Source organism: Pituophis catenifer, unplaced genomic scaffold (assembly GCF_029215685.1).
Source record: "Pituophis catenifer annectens isolate HBS135680 unplaced genomic scaffold, rPitCat1.0.hap2 SCAF_4, whole genome shotgun sequence".
Lineage (NCBI taxonomy): Eukaryota > Metazoa > Chordata > Lepidosauria > Squamata > Colubridae > Pituophis > Pituophis catenifer.
Window position 1 is genome coordinate 95222768 of NW_027256884.1, and position 18492 is coordinate 95241259.

At 41.5% G+C, this 18492-nt stretch overlaps 1 protein-coding gene across 1 annotated transcript in view; it reads right to left on the reverse strand.

The window, feature by feature from the left end:
• Positions 1-18180, reverse strand: part of NECTIN3 (nectin cell adhesion molecule 3) — a 58510-nt gene extending 40330 nt beyond the window's left edge. Inside the window, exon 1 of the mRNA XM_070943759.1 lies at positions 17967-18180. Coding sequence (XP_070799860.1) covers positions 17967-18132 — 166 coding nt within the window. The 5' untranslated portion in view covers positions 18133-18180. The remainder of the gene's footprint in view (positions 1-17966) is intronic.
• Between the last annotated feature and the right edge of the window lie 312 nt (positions 18181-18492).

Sequence of the window (18492 nt, forward strand, 5' to 3'; positions counted from 1 at the left end):
AGATCGTACGCCTTACCCAAGAGTCCGAAGTCGAGCTGGCCCATTGTAGATGGAAGAGGGTGAGCCTTCCCCCTATGGGTCCCGTGGGCCTGGAGTCATTTTCCCCTTCTGGCGGGCTTAGGGCCGGCTCCACGGAAGTTGCGCTTAGGCTGCTGTTGTCGTCCTCGGTCTCGGAACTGCTGCCTGTCGTGAAATCTGTCTCCCCCCTGGTATTGGGAGCGATGAGAGGAGGACCCCCTGGGTCTGGCGCCGGCACGAAAGGGCTACTGGAGCGGGTAAGGTGTGTATCTGCGTTCCTGGCGCCGATATGTTGAGGGGAGGATCTTCCTCTTGTCCTTCCCCTCAATCAGCATGGGCTCCAGCGCGGCTCCGAACAGCTCTGGTGCCTTGTATGGCGCGGCTGCCAACTTCCACTTGGCTTTGAAGTCGGCCTTCCAGGGCCGGAGCCAGAAGAGCCTCCTAGCTGTCAGGGTTGAAGCCAGAGCTCTTGAGGCAAATTTGGCTGCGTTCAAAGAACCGTCGGCTGTGTATTCTGTAGCAGCTATTATCTTATTTAGATCTTGATGCAGTCTGGTGTCCTCAGGGGGGAGCCTGTCCTGTAGATGCCGGAGCCAAATGAGTGACGCTCTGTTGAAGAAGGAAGTTGCCGTTGCCGATCTGATCGCCCAGCCTGCAGCCTGATGTGCTTTGCGGAAGGCCCACTCCATTCTCTTCTCCTCCGCCTTAAGCGTGTCCAGAGGGTCAGTGGAGATCAGCGAGCTGGAGGCTAACGCTGCCACGGGCTGGTCTACTGAAGGGAGCGCCAGAAGGTCCTCTAACTCTGGGGCTGAGCAGTAGAGTTTTTTATCTAGGTTGCTAGGTGTTGCCAGCGAGGCCGGCTGGCCCCAGGGATTCTGGATCACATCCGCAAACAGCTGAGGGCAAGGAATGTAGTCCTTTTGCGGTTTTGAGGATTTGAAGAGCGCGTCGTGAGGGCCCACCGTTGAGGGGGTAGCGGCTGTGACGTCCCCTGGCACTCCCAGGTTCGTTGTAAGTCTAGCCTTGTGGAGTAGGGACTTGAATAGGGCCGGGCGAAAGAGGCCTGTGAATGCCGGTGTGTCCGGTGCTAGGCCCTCATCCTCTGATAACTCCATCTCCTCAGGGGCCTCCTCCGCTTGGTCTGATTCCTCAGACGAGGATTCTTGGCCCTGTACTGGGAGAGGATGGGACTGGAGCTGGTGTTGCCATGCCTGGGCAGGTGCGGCCTGTCCAGGTGTCTGAGTTGCCTGCTGCAGGGTTGCAGAGAAGAATGACGACAGTGCAGCCGAGAACATGGCCTGAAAGTCCATTGGGGCTGCTATTCCTGGCCCCCCCTGAAGCCGAGGGTCTGCCCTTGATGGCGTTGAACTTGCTTCAATGGCCCGATATATGATGAGCTGGTGAGGGGCCCCTTGGAGTCTCTGGTCCGGCCCCTGAGCCTGCCTCGAAGCGGGGTGTGATGAGGCCCGCCCTGGGGAAATCAGGAGTTCTTGGGGTCACTGCAATGTCTGACACACTTGCAACTCCTGGCTCTGCCTCTCTCGGAGGGGCGTGAGTGGCCTCCAAAGGCGCAGGCTCTCTGGATGAGGACTCTGGGGCTGCCTTGTGCGCCTTCTCCCACTGTCATTCCAGAGCATTGTATCTCCTTAGGGCGTCTCTATTCTGGAACGGTAGGGAGCCCTCTGAAGCCGCCCTGCTGGCAGAGCTCTCATGCCTCTTCTTTGATTTATTTTCCCCCCCTTTTGACTCCTTGCGCGGGGGGGGGGTGAGCTCTAGCTCCATATCTGAGGATGGAGGGGAGCGAGACATAACTGCAGCCGCTAGGTTCTTCGGGCAGGCCCCTTGCCCTGTAGCTCCACAAGCCGAGGGGTAATCTCTTCAAAAAGAGCCTCGAGCTAGGCCAGAACCACTCTTCAGAAGGTGGGGGCGAGGTGGATTGATTGCCCCCTGCGGGCGTGGGGCGGAGTCTGCGCCCGCCCCGATGGCCGATGGGGGCGTAGGCTGATGAGTCTGGCCAATCTGGCGGCCCGAAGGTCCCCCAATATGGCGCTGGCACGTGAGGAGGCCTGTGCCCGACTCAGGCAACGGACTTACAATGGCGGCCCGAGGGTCCGACCAAACGCCGCGCGACTGCCTTGGTGGGAGCTCGTTCCTGGAATTTGCCCTTCCTAGCACAGGGGGGGGGCTGCCAAGCTCTCTGGCGCTCCGCTGCGCCTTGCGCTGATGCCCCGAAGCCGGTGAGGCGAAATCGCTCCTGGGGGTGGGTGTTGTTTAGGCGAGCCGAGCAGTTTGAAATAGGCGGGTTGCTCAAAGCCCGCCGGCCAGCTGGAGGGGCGCAGCTCGATCGCTGCAGCAGCGCCGCGGGAAGATATGCCGGTTTAAAATTCAGGAGGTGGCCAAGCGAGCGGCGTGGGCGCGATGCTCTGCTCCCCCCCCTTCCAGCTGGTGATTGCTATTCACTCCGAGAGCAAAGTAAACCGCGAAAGGGAATCTATTCAAAATTAACAAAAAAGCCTAATCGCCCTAAGGAAAGGGAAGAAAGAAATTGGAAGAGTAATAAAGAAAAAAAGGAGGAAAACCCCACAGACTACTGTACCTTTAAGAAACCTGTGGAGCTCCAAAAATCACTACAGTGTTTGCCAGCAACTGAGTGAAGACTGGGGGATCATGGGACCAGAGGCGTGGCTTGGGAGCCGGAAAGGGGAGGAAAAGTCTTTTGTTTTCACTCAGTTGTTTGCCAAGCACTGAAGGATTAACCCATGCATGGATAGTGGGAGCAGCGCACAGGAAAATAAGCCCTTCCCCAATACTTAGACACATACGCAGCTGCCAAACAACACGATGTGAGGAGGTGACACCGGAGAGGGGGGGAAGGGAGAGGAAACATCAGAACCGCTGCTGCTTCAGATCAGCAGGCCAGTGAGCCGGATGCACCACTGCTACTCGGGAAAAGAAGAGAGAGAGGATGCGCTGCGAGAGCACCCATTTCTCACATTCTCTTCCCAGGCGGCAGCAGTGTGTTCAGCTCCCCCAAACTGGATTGCCGATCTCGGCTGGCGAGGGGGAGGGGAAGACGGGGAGGGGGGAAAAGCGAGAATTCTGCCGCTCGCACAAACCCCAGATCTCCTGTTTGCCCTGCAGGCTCTTCAAGAGGAAGGCAATCGAGCCAGTCCATGGCCTTTGCAATCCAAGCCAGCCCCACCAGGCATCCCTAATTGCCTCCATAATGTGCTTTGCGCCACCCACATGAAAAAAGACACGGCTTTAAAAAGCCCACCATGGATACTCACGGAGAAGACAGAGACCAGGCTGCGCCCTCCAGCATCCGAGAGCACAGTCCACAGAAAGGAGGCAGCAGTGTCAGCGGAGAGGATGGTGAAGCCATGTGCGATGTCGGGAAGTTCTGGTTGGGAGTTAGTTCTGCCTGACGGCCCTGACCTCACTTCTTGCTCCCGGCCTTACCTGCCGTGCTGAATGAAGAGGAAACTCGGAGGCGACAACTAAGGCTAGGGTGGGAAAGCAACAAAAAAGCTGCCACGATTGCTAGAGGCAGTGGCCTGAGCAGCACCAGCAGAGCAGCTGATTGGCGCTCCGGCACCAATCCCCCTGCCAGGGGCCACGGTTTTGAGGCTTTGCACCTCAAAAATAATAAGACCCCTAATAATAAGGCCAAGGCCATATTTTGGGGCTCAAAAGAAAATAAGACCCTGTCTTATTTTCAGGGAAACACAGTAAATGTCTTCCATTTTGCAAATTGAATGGTTAAGTGGCTTTTTCCTTGATAGCCTTCAAAACCACCTGGTATATCTTGATATGTGAATGTGAATGTCTATTGGTTTCTGCTTCATCAGCTACGGTACTTACAACTCCTCGGTTTCTCAAAGCATTCTGCTCCTCAGAATTCAAGTAGACCTGGTAATGGGCAGAACTTGGCTCAGTAAATTTGTCTACAAAAAAAGGCCTCAGGTATGATTTCTATACTTGCTGTTTGAAGCATCACAATTATGTCTGTCTTGCCACGTTGCACACTGTTTGTTACCTCTTGGTAATGAAGTTGCTTAAGCAAGAGGTAGTTGAAATAATACTCTACAGAATTAAGTGTTGTGGAAGTTCACACTTGATCATCTTATTAACTTGCATGTTAACTTCAAATTATCTTGCAATCTTAAAGTACTTCTCCATAACATTCAAGGCAGCAAATCACATTTCCCCCCCAGAAATGACCTTAATGCTAATTCCTGACAACCAGCTATTAAATATGCATTACTTCAGAGTGGAGCAGCACTCATGCATGCTTGTATCTAGTAACCTGAAATGTGATGACAACAGCAACATTAGTTGTTGCCTTATTCTATTCAGACCACAGACAATATAGTAGAAGTAAGAAGCAAGTGTGACAGCTCTTTGGATTGAATCACTGTTAAGGTACATAGTGCTACTGGATCTTGTGTCTGGGACTAGTCAGAAATTATACAGTGTGATCTTGTCTAATCTCTTGCTCAGAGTAATAGTATTCATTTTATGTATTCAATTCATGCTTATACTTATATATATTATCTAATATTTAACAAATAAATAATTTTTTTTTAAAAAAATGTTGAAATTACACCTGCAGTGTGGGAATCAGGTGGCCATAGTACATGTATAGACCAGTCTAACTGGTTGGACACTGTATGGAGCTTGGCACCGAAATAATCTGAGTAGAAAAAACGGGTTCATATGGATACTCTCTGAAGGGCCCTATTCGTTCTCTCTTTGTTAATAACATAGGCTGTGCCTGCATAAGCAGAGACATCTCCTTGTAGAACATTCCTGAGGGTTGAGGTAATCTGATAACGGAAGATGGGCCCCTCGGCTAGCAGCAAATAGCCAGAGTTAAGTTTTGTTTTTACCTCTAGTATTGCTTTCCTAGAATTCACGTGATTTACTGTAATTGGTAGAATGTGAAACTTATATGGAGAATATATGGATGCTTTTCTATTTCTTGTATGTAATATGAGATGTGTAGCCATAATAACGCCTTCTGATGACACTGTATTTTGATAACTAATAAAAGAGATGGCAGGCTTTTGTTCTCTGCTCTCTCATCACGAGAAACACCTGTCCTTGTGCTTTCTCTAATCTGGACTACTCATGAGAAGCCCACCAGGATGAATGCAACACTGCAGTGGGACAAATGGCATGAGGTATCTCCAGTTACCGAAGGGGGATGGTGTGGGAAATATTTCAGAAAAAAACCTTTCATAGTTTTCCAGAGAGTAAAAGAAAAGGAGGGGAGAACTTGGAAGATACTGTTAATGTAACCTACCAATAGAAGTAGTACTTCTGGTTGTGCTTCGTCTCTGGACTACTTCACAGGGCTAATTTTAGTAAGTTAAAAAAATCTACTACAGCATCTCTGGTAGACGGCCATTCAGTTCTTATTTTAAAAACTCCATGGAGAAAGAATTCACCACTTTCTTAGGAAGTCTGATAAATGAGAGGAATCTGGCCTTTTCTTGATCTGAAATTCCAATGTTTTTGCCCTGCATATCTGACTGAAGGAGAACACCATTTGTTTACTGAAAGTTATAGATAACAGAATGTTATAGTTAATAGAAAGACTGGAAACTAGTAACTTCCACCATGCAAAATAGCCGGTTATCTAAAGTTACTCTGTGATTGATTGCTACTGGGTACTATTTGATTAATTGTATCCAGAATCTCCTATGTTTTTTACTATGAGCTGCTGTTATGTTACTTTGGAATCTTTCTTTGGTTTAGACCATACATTATTTTGCTCTTAGTTGGTAACACCGGTTTGCAAGTGCAGAAGGTACTTTATGTATTTTTTTTATTCTGTCCTTCTTTTATAAGTAACTCAAGGCCACAAACATACATAATATTCCTTCCTCCTCCTTTTTTCCCTCCAACAGCCCTATGAGGTGGGCTGGGTTGAGTGAGTGACTGGCCAAGGCCACCCAACCAGCTTTCATGACTAAGGGACTAGAACCAGTCTCCTGATTTCTAAGACAGCACCTTAACCACTACACCAAACTAGCTCTTTAAGTTATAAAATTATTGGTGCTGTACAAATGTGGCAGCATTCCTGATGTTGAAAATGTTCCCAATATAGACTTTGTTTTAGCAACAAGCAATTCTACTACTGAACGATTTAATTTTAAACAAAACATATGACTGCAATGGACTTACTCCACTTCCCATTTGTTAACCAAGTCATCGTATGACCATGACTTGTGATTTTAGTGCCAGCTTCTCCATTGATTCTGCTTGTCAGAAGCCAGCCACGAAGCTCTCAAATGGCAATCAACTGACTATGGGATGCTGCAATATTCATAACCATCTGCTGGTTGTGAAGTACTCAAATCTTGATCAGCCTAAACATTCTAAATTACATTTAATTCTGGAGCAAGTAATTTATTAAACGTAAACAGATAAAGATGTACTGAACAGAATAAAAATTAACTTTGACGTTGCTCAGCTAACAGACTCAGACACAATTAGACAACTTGACATGTGGAGAAACAATATTTTCCCATATTCTGTCTCAAGATTAATTTGTTCAACTGATCTTCAAGAACTACTTTCACAACTAACAGGCATAATCCTAATATACATTAATAAACTATTCAATGTGTATGGCCACTCATGTCATCGAAAAGATTCTGGGCGGCTCATGACAGTTAAACCAACAATCCAATAAAAACAAACTAAAAATTAATATACAACATAAAATGTCAATAACCAGTTTAAAACAAAAATAACCACTGTAAAAGTCAACAACCATTACTGGTCCCCCAAGCACAGTGGCAGAGCCATGTCTTCATGACATTGCTAAATGCTGATAGGGTAAGGGCCAATCTAATTTCTGGGGAGATGACCCATATTTTTTTAGGGTGGACCTAAAAGGAAGCTTTATGGTTAATTGTGGTCTTTCTGGGAGTGTTATTCCCCTCCCCCCCCTCTCTCATGACCAGGGTGGATAAAAATCAATGATTTTTTTTAAAAAAATCAGATTTTTTTGATTTAAATTGGATTTTTTTGATTTAAATCGGATTTTTTTTTATCGAATTTATTTTAATAAAAAACTTTTGTGGTAAAAATTTATCGTAAGATAGTTTTCTATTTAAGATACATAAAAATTTAGTTTATTCAGCATGAAATGGAGCTTAGTTATGTAGCATGAGGCTGTATATTCTGCAACACTGGGACTAATCGGTGAGTCAACAGTGGGTCAAAGGAGTAGCAGAGATGACAGTTGCTCTTTAAAAATTATGATTTAAATCGAGTTGATTTAAATCAAGCCTTTTTACTAGTGATTTAAATCATGATTTAAATTGTGATTTAAATCAACACAATTTAAATCAAATCCACCTGCTCATGACAAAAGGTTATGTAGAGATTAGGACTGGTCTCATCACTATGCTGGCTCATTTTCAACTTTATATTCTAGAGAAAAAGTGGAAGTCCTGAATTCATGAGAATTAATTCATTAAAAGCCTTGGACCTGCATGATGGAAATATAAAATTATGGAGGCAATTAAATAATAGACTACAACTCTTAAATTTTCTTCTACAAAAGCCAGCAAACAGAAATAGAACTGTGGCAAAAGAAAGCAAAGTCGGTACCACTAGCAATAGATGCAATCCCATAAAATCCCATAACTCCAGGGGGAGAACCTTCTCTGTGGGGGCACCCACCATCTGGAACAAGCTCCCTCCGGAGATACGGAGGATCCCGGATCTGTGCGCTTTCCGCCGTGCCATTAAAACATTTCTATTCCAGCAGGCCGGCCTGGCCTAACCTCTCTTTTAAATTGTTTTTAAAATTTTAAAATTTTAAATTTGTCTTATGAATTTGGGGTGTTTTAAATTCGTTTTCCGGGCCAATTATTTAATTGTATTTTAATGGTTTTTTAACATTTGTACTATATGTATTTTATTTGGCTGTTTACCGCCCTGAGTCCTTCGGGAGTACGGCGGTATACAAATTCAATAAATAATAATAAATAATAATAATATCTGGAACACCACTTGAACACCATTGGCATTGACAAAATAACTGTCAGTCAATAACAAGAGGCAGCTTTATTAGAACAATTAACATCCATAATGATGTTTTAACACCGTCAAAAACAGCTTCTGTCTATTCCAGGTACTTGGGTTAGGCTCAATTGGTGGGAAAAAATGGCAAATCCAGTAAACACCTGCCTAAATGTACAACTAACCATAATATGCCACTCAACTTATTTAATGATCTCAAAGCATTCTCTCCTTCTATTTCCTAGGATGGAATGCCCTCTTGCGGCCAGAAGTGTCTCCTTTAATCAATTCAATGCCTTCTCCTTCTGCAGACTCTTTTCCAATCTGATTACTTTTGGTATATCATATTTTGACTAAACAAAGGAAGAAGAAACAAACCAGTCATCTTCAAGAAAAATAGTTTATTTACTTCCTTCTTTACATCAGCATTGTGATCATCAGTGAGTGGCAGATGACTGATGTTCCTAAGGAGACTGGGGCACCTCTACAATATTACTTCAAGTCTGGCAATATTTCCATCTAGCCAAATGCAAAGTGATCATCTGATCTTGCTTAATTAAGCAAGTTCCTAATAATGAGCATTTAAAGTGTGCTTTCAGATATATTGATGGTTAGGAATTCTGCTGTCAGATATAAGAAGCCTATTGTTCCTCATCTAGGAAGGTGTCCACAATTGCCATGACCTTTTCCCCCCATCATCTTTCACTAGGCCAATAACAATGGCTACCAAGAGAAGACTAAAAATAGTTCCTAATTGTGTACATTCACAATTGTGTGGATAATTCTTTAAAATGAAAATTACACCTGATTTAAAATAAAGCTAATAGATTATTGCTATGAATTAGGTCAATGATTTCTTAAACTGATATGCATACAGTAGATGAGATTTTAAAAACCTTGATCAAACACATTCTTCTTGGAAAAAGTGGTTCCCCCTCACCACAATAAGACTCAAGCTTTTTGATGAATTTGTTGATTGGAACTTATGACATAAAAGATTGATAAGAGAGAACCAGATTATAACACTACAAAAAATGTAGTTCTCCCAGTAACAAATTTAAGGATCTCAAACACTCCTTTCCCAGGCAGCAGCACCTCCCATCTACTCTTCTTTTTCTACAGAATCAGCTATATGTAACACTTTCTACAAAGGAATGTGGATATAACTTTGAAGAAGACATAAAATAATGTTAGGTGAAAATAAGAGAAACTCAGTCCTGAGAAAGGAGAAGGCATTCATTACTTTGAAATATGTTCAAAATAATGAATTTAAACAATGAATGCATAAAATAAAATAATACTTTGTATAGGTTTCATATAAGGGAGGCTCAGTAAAAATTGGTTAAATTCTATTACTAAAACCTACAACAATAAAACAAAATTCCCATATCCCTTGTATTGTCTGTTTTCTAACCTAGCCCATCTTGAATATCTGATACTTTCTTATAACTATAGCAATCATAAAATTTTTCTCTCCTTGGGAAGCAAAATTATTTCTTTTTTCTCTATTATAGATATATAATGAAATCATGTATATTTCAGATCCTTATTTTTTAATTAATTCTTCTGTTTTAATAGGACTGTTTTTCCCACCAATTTAGATACTGCTCAGTCTGAATTTAATATATAATTTTAGAATGATTTATTATGCTATACACATTAGTAAGACAGGCAGCAGAAATAAAACAAGGCAAGAATAATGTACTCTGATCACAGCAAACACTGTATTCATTCACTACACCGATGACTGCTACCTATACACAGAAAAAAAATTCTCCAAAATAATCTTCACAGAACATTTCAAATTACATTCTGTAGTACCTATTTATGGTAAGCCATACATCAACTTGAAGATAACAAAATTACGTTAATAATAAAAGTCTTCCATTACAGGCTAATGGACATGGCATTTTTAAGCAAGATGTCACTGTGGAGACGTACTTTCAAGTAGAGAAACTAATCTCCACGCCTAATATGTCTTCCACCTGATTTTTTTTCTTCAAAATATAGCTCTTTGCATTCACACTCATTTTTTCTTTGCCTTTGTCATGGGGCACTACCAATATGATAGGAGTAACTATCTCCAAATGCCAGTTGGAAAAGAAAACAAGAAATGAATGATGAGATGGTTCTGTTATTGTTGAAACGGCAAGAAAACTGGCTATCTAAAGGGTGGGTGGGAAATGCTACAACAGATGCAAGTTGGAAATAGTGAAGATACCAAAATATGAAAAATAGAAGTAGCAAGAACATGCCCAACAAAACCAACTGCTCCCTCTCAGGTAGCATAGAATCTTAATAGAAATTTTTAAAAAGGTTTTTAATCCTCATTTCTGAAAAAAGCTTCATAAGAGATTAAATAGAAAACTGCAATAGGGGATGAGTATCACATCCAGTTTGCAGAATCTTTGAGGTATATAGTGTTGAGCCAAGCCTTACCAGAGGGGAGACTGATGGATACTGAAGAAAACAAAACAAATTTCTATTGTCAAATGCTTCTCAGGTATGCTCTAGGAATAAAATTGACCTTCAAGTGCATAATATATCAGATTTTGTGAAGAATGAAAATTGACATTGTTTGTATAAGAACCAATAGATAAATGCAATTAAAACATACAGAATGGTGTCCTGAATACATGTTTGAAGATTTAAGTCACAGATCTGCTACATGAAATGTTAGATTGCAAAAAAGGTTTGCAGAATAAGGTTTGCTCAGAAAACATTCTATTAAGACATTGCAGTGTCCAGACATACTATTTTTAAAACTGAACAAGATGCTGAAGGCTAGTATTCTGAATAAGTTTTATTCACTTAATTGGTCTTGATTAAAGAATTCCTAATAAAATTCAAGTCAGGTAGCACAGAAAGCCTATTGAATTTCATTCAAAACATTAGCAATAGTTGTTTCAAAATTATTTTATATCTAGTAATTTTGCAAATATAGATAATCCTTGAGTAGCGTCCACAATTGAGCTCAAAATTTATAGTTGCTAAATTAAACATTTCAGTGAGTTTGCCCCATTTTATGACTTTGAACGTTCATTAAATGAGCTGTTGTTAAGTCGAGGACTACCTGTACAATATTAGAACAAATGTATTAATGTTTCCAAAAGGGACACGGTGGCTCAGTGGCTAAGACTCTGAGCTTGTTGATTGAAAGGTCGGCAGGTCAGCGGTTCGAATCCCTAGTGCCACATAACGGGGTAAGCTCCCGTTACTTGTCCCAGCTTCTGCCAACCTAGCAGTTCGAAAGGACGTAAAAAATGCAAGTAGAAAAGTAGGGACCACCTTTGGTGGGAAGGTAACAGCGTCCTGTGCGCCTCTGGTGTTTAGTCATGCCTGCCACATGACCACGGAGATGACTTCGGACAGCGCTGGCTCTTTGGCTTTGAAACAGATATGAGCACCGCCCCCTAGAGTCGGGAACAATTAGCACATATGTGCGAGGGGAACTTTTACCTTTATTAATGTTTCCATTTTATAATAATATTTACATGTATAATTATCAGAAATATTTACAAGATAGTTGAACATTTTTATTATTCTCACAATCCAGATCATTCATTCATTCATTCATTCATCAAGATTTGGAGTTGTTTGCCTAAAGTCATTTATTAGACATGTGGGACAAAACCTAAATCGTAGATTTACTGTTTCCCAGATTACTTCCTTACGTTTAATTTTGTATTAACGTAAACCTTAATGAAATCAGTACTTTTTTCTTAAAAATGGACAGTTTTATTGCTAGCATTTCACTAAATAATGGCTTCCCAGCATTTCAAATTTAAGACAAAAAGTGTATGCTGGGGCATAAATGTGACGTCTAACTCCTTAAAGCAGATGTATCTTGTTTGGGATGCAGTTGGTATCAAATAACTAAAAGAAATACACATTTGCTATAAGGAATTGCAGAAAAGTTTCCCTCTGCACTATAGCCACATGGTTTGAAGCATCTTTTAGTTTTTGAATGTGATATACAACACATACAACAATATCTATACAAGTCAGGGTGGATAAAAATCAATGATTTTTTTAAAAAAAATAAAAAAAATCAGATTTTTTAATTTAAATCGATTTTTTTGATTTTTATCGAATTTATTTTAATAAAAAACTTTTGGGTAAAAATCTATCGTAAGATAGTTTTCTATTTAAGATACATAAATAATTTAATTTATTCAGCATGAAATGGAGCTTAGTTATGTAGCATGAGGCTGTATATTCTGCAACACTGGGACTATCGGTGAGTCAACAGTGGGTCAAAGGAGTAGCAGAGATGACAGTTGCTCTTTAAAAATTATGATTTAAATCGAGTTGATTTAAATCAAGTCTTTTTACTAGTGATTTAAATCATGATTTAAATTGTGATTTAAATCAACTCGATTTAAATCATATCCACCCTGATACAAGTACTCAACTTAAAACCATTGTTTAGCAACCATTCAAAGTTACAATAGCACCAAAAAAGTGATTTACTCGCACTTATCACCTTTGTATCCCCATGGTCCTGTGATCAAAATTCAGGTGCTTGGCAATTAACATGTATTTACGACAGTTGAAGCGTCCCAGGGTCATGTGATTGCCATTCTGCAAACTTCACAGGGGGGTTCGACAAGCAAAATCAATGGGAGAAACCCAATTAGCTTAATGACCATGTGATTTGCTTAGCAAATGCAGTGATTTGCATTCAGTGATCAGCAAAATGGTTGTAAAATCAGGTACAATTGTGGTCTTAAGGATTACCTGCAAATAAACCATTCTTTTTTATGCCACTGCAAAAGACTTCAGTTTTTGTTTACATATACGAAGTATTACAGACACTGTAATACTGTAATACAAGGAGCTTAGTTCCAAAAATCTTTACTCAGAAAATATAGAAAGATATGTAAACAGATACATGCACTTTTTCAAATATGAAGTGTGTATGATTCCATGCAATTCAAGATATAATTAGACTGATCATGACCACCATCTTCTGATAATGGTAAAGGAGTCCCGGTGGATTTTACTCCGCTAGTCATTGCCAACTATAGGAACGGGTGCTCATCTCTGTTTTGGGGGCCATTAAGCCAGTGCTGTCCAAAGATATTTCCACAATAATGTGGTCAGCAAGACATCATGGAACACTCTTCCATTCCCACCAAAGTGGTACCTATTTATCTATTTGCATGCTTTTGAACTTCCAATTTCTATCCTTCCTCCAATACTAAACTCACATTTGGAGTTTATTTAGCATTTATTTTTCATTTGCATTACCTCGTTGTATTGATATTCAAACTTAGCTACTACATTTCACTAATGGCAATTTTAATGATATTGTTCACATAACTGGAAACTTGCTCCTGAACATAGATGGACTTTCAGACTGCATAATCATAATATTGTTTTTTCCTTCAGTATAAAAGAAACATTCAAAGAAAATGAAAAAAGTTACAAAATAATGCAATGAAGATTATGAGGAGCCTGGAAGCACAACTTTGCAAAGAATGAGAAAATTGGTATATTTGACCTTGAGAAAAGGATACATGTATTTAAAAGGAGATAGTATGCCATAGATGAAGGTTTGTTCCTTGTCATCTTCACAAGCACAATATAGAATAATGGTCTTAAATTACAGGAAGGCAGACATCAACTGAATATTAGGAAAGATTTCTTAATGATAAATACATAACTAATTACATAAGAGTTAATTCTTCTATTCTTTCCTGTTCACATTAAAGTATCACCTGTTGGGAGTACTTTAGATTGGATCCCTGCATGTAAAAGAAGATCTGATACAATAGATTGTATGGTCTCTTCGAACTTTATGATTGTACATATATTTATTTTCAGATGTTTATCTGTAAACATAGTGTAACCTCACTATGGCATTCAAACTCACCTTGAAGTCAGCTTGAATATTCTGCTGATAAATGGGTGGGATTTAAACCGAAATTCTAGTAATTGTGAATACCTCCACTTCAGGTTTTATCCCTATACATTATTTTTTTGAAAAAACAGGAGTACAATCTGACAAGTATGGACCTTTAACTATTCCATTTCCAATGAATTCACTCCATTCCCATGCATTCAACTCACATCTCACCTCCTGACACAATTAATTCTCACTTCTATATAGGAAATTGGGCAAAAGTTTTTATTTAGACTTTTTAGCTTCTTTCAACAAACATCCTGTGAAACGGAATATGTGCTAACCATTAACTTTATGCCAGAATTTCAAATCTTAAAAAGTTCTCCAATCACTTTCTCATCTTTCGAAATCTTTCTAACAAAGTATACAAATTTACTTTTTCTATGGTAGATTTTCACAATGTATGCATAATTACAATAATTCTTTTAATTTGCTTTGTAAAGAACAAGTATGTCAATCTTTGTACATTTTCAAATCCATATTCTTTACTGAACCAATATTTGTTGTATAACAGGTTGGATTTTCAATTAGCATAAACTCACCTACAGACAAAAATTCTCACACATCCACATCCTCAACCAACATATCTCTAACATTATAACAAGAATTCTTATATGTGTATCTATACATATATTAAATGATTAAGACATTATGGGTTGTTTACTCTTGTTCATTGTTGAGCCTTTAACATAGCTTTCTATTTATTCTCAAGCATACTCTATTTTCATTATATGCTCTTATCACATTCAGCAAAAAACCTGCATTATCACCTTTGCACAAAACATAATTCTATCTATTCATTTTGATTTCTCTAAATCAAACATGGTATACATTTTCTATAAAGTATATACACAGATTGTCAAGTATTTCAATTGGAATAGAAGTTCAACTGCAATTTAACTTGACTATTTCAGAGGAGGAGCAATGACATATATAAATAGTAGTGTTTAATACCCTAATTGCATGTAACTATTAAAGTATGCATGTGAATAAAGGTCAGTTATCCCAATGCAACAAATTCTTACCTTTTGGCATATTTACTGCTTTCTGGAATTATCCAGGAGCCAAGAAGTCCAATAATCAGACACCTAAGTCACAATCCCTGGTAGTGCCTAAATTCCCTTACATTATGAGGCATCGTATAAACTGTGAAGTACAGATATTACTTCCAGCTTAGATGATGCAGCAGTAGCAGAAAGGGCTGCATAATCACCTGTCCTTGGATAGCATGACATCCTAAAGAACTTACTCTAGGTTTATTCAAATCTAATGGTAAAGAAGCATATCATAATGCTCACACATTCCAACTTAATCCTTGCTAGACAAATCACTTTATATAAATTTCATTTTGAGTAGAAATTCTGCAACAAATTTAGCTCAAAATTCATGTCAGTCTCTTGGTGGCATGAAAATTTTGTTTTAGTTGATAAAATAATTAGCATAACATTATTTGGAATTCAACAAGTGTTTTGATCCAGTCTCATATAACTCCTATAGAAAAAAACATGAATAGAGCTGAGAAATAAGTTGGCTTCATACTTTTTCAAACTAAGCTCAGTAAGAGAGAATGTGAATTCATAAATAGTTTTCTATGGTGAATAGCTATAAGCTAGTTATAATATGCACTTATAAACAAAGTACAACTAACTGCCAATTTACTGTTTGTATTATAAATCTTACTAGAATAAAGCAAAAAGCTAAAAAAAATAATCATTTCCAGAAACTGAGGCAAATTTCAGGACTATTGAAAAGGCAACAGACCTCTCACTAGATAGCCTTCAAACAGGTTTGAAACATTTAATAAAATCTAATAACAATACTGAACGTTGAAAGACATCTCATGTCTCATAAATGCATTGTGAATTTGTATACAATGACAATTTTCTAAGGATGCCTTAGAGTTTGATCCTTCTTCTGTCTTCACCATTTTCCAATACCAAATCATCCTGTCAAACTTCAACATATTTTAACTAGTAAAACTTACTCTTGGAAAAACTCAAGAGACATAATAAGCAAGCTATGATTAACACCACCACCCCCAGATTAGCTTTCTATCATATACAGGACTATTTTATTTCCATTCAAAATCTGTGTTTCAGATCACAAGTCACAATCATTATTACAGTAGTAAAGCATTATGTGAAATCAGTATGCTCACTCTTCTCACCTTTTGAACTAGAAGGATGCAGCCATTTAACTCTTGTGGTAGGTAGTCTTCCGTATACCCAGGTTTACCCAAAATATTTCACCATGGGATATTTTATCCCCCTTTTCATATCACAACTCCATGGCAGAGCAGAACTAACACAAACAACTAAGAACTATCCTCTGTCCTTCATATTCCAGCTACAAATGGCTAGAAAATTAGTTTGCAATGCCATTCTTGCTCGCCCTGAAACAAACTCAGCAGTATTTACTTTTGATTAAGCTCCCAGAAGATCAGATAAGACAGCATTAGTCCTGCACAAGTTCAATAATCTTTACATGCTGTTTTCTGCAATCACTTCACACAAATCCACCTTTAATCCTTCCAAAGTAGATTTATGGTGTTTATGTTTATTGTTTAGCCAGGTCTTCACTTCTCTTTTGAGTTCACGAAACTACCAATACCTGCCTTTCCGCCCTCTAACTGGTATCGCTGATTTTTTTTAAAAAAATAATAATCTAAGGAGTAGACTCAAGACTTAAAAAAAAGATTCTGAAATAGAGAACTCGAAAGTCCTACACAGCCGCGCTCACTTCAGCACCTGCTAATAAACGTCAAACTAGTTATTTGCCAATCCTAATCAGTTAGTGGAGGTTCCCCCCTCCCCCCACCCGTCTCCCGCCCAATCCCGAGAAAGGTAGGGAATCCGGAATGGAATGTATTGAAAAGGGCGGAGTCCAACTATATAATGACACCCGCCTGTCCTCCACCCCCTCCCCACCCCTCAATTAGAGGTAACTCCCTCATCAGCCGAGACGGCGAGGGGGAGGCAGCAAACGCAGCTTCCAGCCAGCCCTGCCCCGTCACGGTCCTCCCAGAATGCTGGACGTGTAACGGTCTCGGCGGCGACTCCAAGTAGTGACAAGTGGAATCCCTACAAGCTCTTAACTCCCAGCAACAGCGCCGACAACAAACCATAACAAGGCAGCGGGACACCACACTTCGTGTGTCCCTTTCTCTCCCCCCCCCCTCCCCACACGCCCGCACGGAGGCGCGCTTCTTTATAGAAACGCAAAGCCTGAGGCAGACAGACGAACACGTTTCTAAAAGAATGAATTGCAGGCTTCGACGCTCTCGTCAGCTCGCCGCCGGAAAGAGACGCCTACCGGGAGGGAGAGAGAGACGCTCAAGGCGCGACGGTCACCAATGTTTATTATTCCCAATAGCTCGGATCCCGGTTAGTCCGCTGCAAAGCAATGCAACACGCGTTAACCAAGTTTCGCAGCTGAGGGTGGGAGCCCCGCGAACGAGAAATGCCCAGCATGGCAACTCTTTTTTTTCCTCTCACGCATCCCATTTTTCCCCACCTGGTTTCTCCGTCCCCCCCCTCGCCTTCCTTCCCTCCCCGCTGGATTGGGGGTCTCTCTCCGCCTGCACTCGCGAATGCCACGGCCGGTCCCGCAGCCCAGAAGCGGCCGCTCCACCCGAGCCCCCCTATCACCTCTCCGCCGCTGCATTTATACATGTGGGTGAAATATTAACGCCTTCAGGAATGAAAGGCGGCGGTGTTTGGTGTGTGTGTGTGTGTTAGCGCTGTTCTTTACGGCCCCTTTCCTAAGAAATGAGGCATTTACTTCTCGCCTCACCGCCGCCGCCCCCTTTCCCGACCGAAACTTCGCTGGCGGAGCGGCCAAAGAAAAGTTTCCCCGAAGTCCCCGCCCGCCACTCCGCTCCCAACACAGCTCCCTTCGAGCTCCACGTTGGGACGGACTCTGGGAGGAAACTGGTTTGGTCCGGCGAACCGCCGCCGCCCCCTTCCCGGAAAAAAAAAAAAGTTTCTGCACTACTCACCGCAGCAGACGCGGGAGAGGAGCAAACCCAACGATAGCAAGCCGGGTAAGGCAGGCATGGTTCTACGGCGGCAGCAGCAACAATGCCGGGCCGATGGGGAAGAAGAAGAAGAAGAGGAGGCTAACTCGCGGCCGGGTGGAACGGCCGTCTCTATGGACCCGGCCATGCTGGAGGCTAGGAGCTACTCCCAACCGCCGCCGCTACGACTCCCAAGCGCTCCCGCTACAGCCTCCTTCTCCTCTTCCCTGCGCCGGGTCCGTGTGTCACTGTGAGGGAAGGCACCGCCCCCGCCGCCCCTCCCTCCAAAGGAACGGGACACACCACCTCGCCTGCCAGAGGAGGGGGGAGGAAAGGCGGACTTTCCCCCATGCCCGCTGAGCCGCGGCGCCCGAAGCTGCTCCCTTCTTGAAGGCCATTCCCTAAGGAGCTGTCCCCAGTCTGGATGACGTAGGACCTCCTGGGAAGCTAGACATCTCGGAGATGTCACAATGTCCTCTTCGTCCCCTCATAAATGTTATTGGTACGT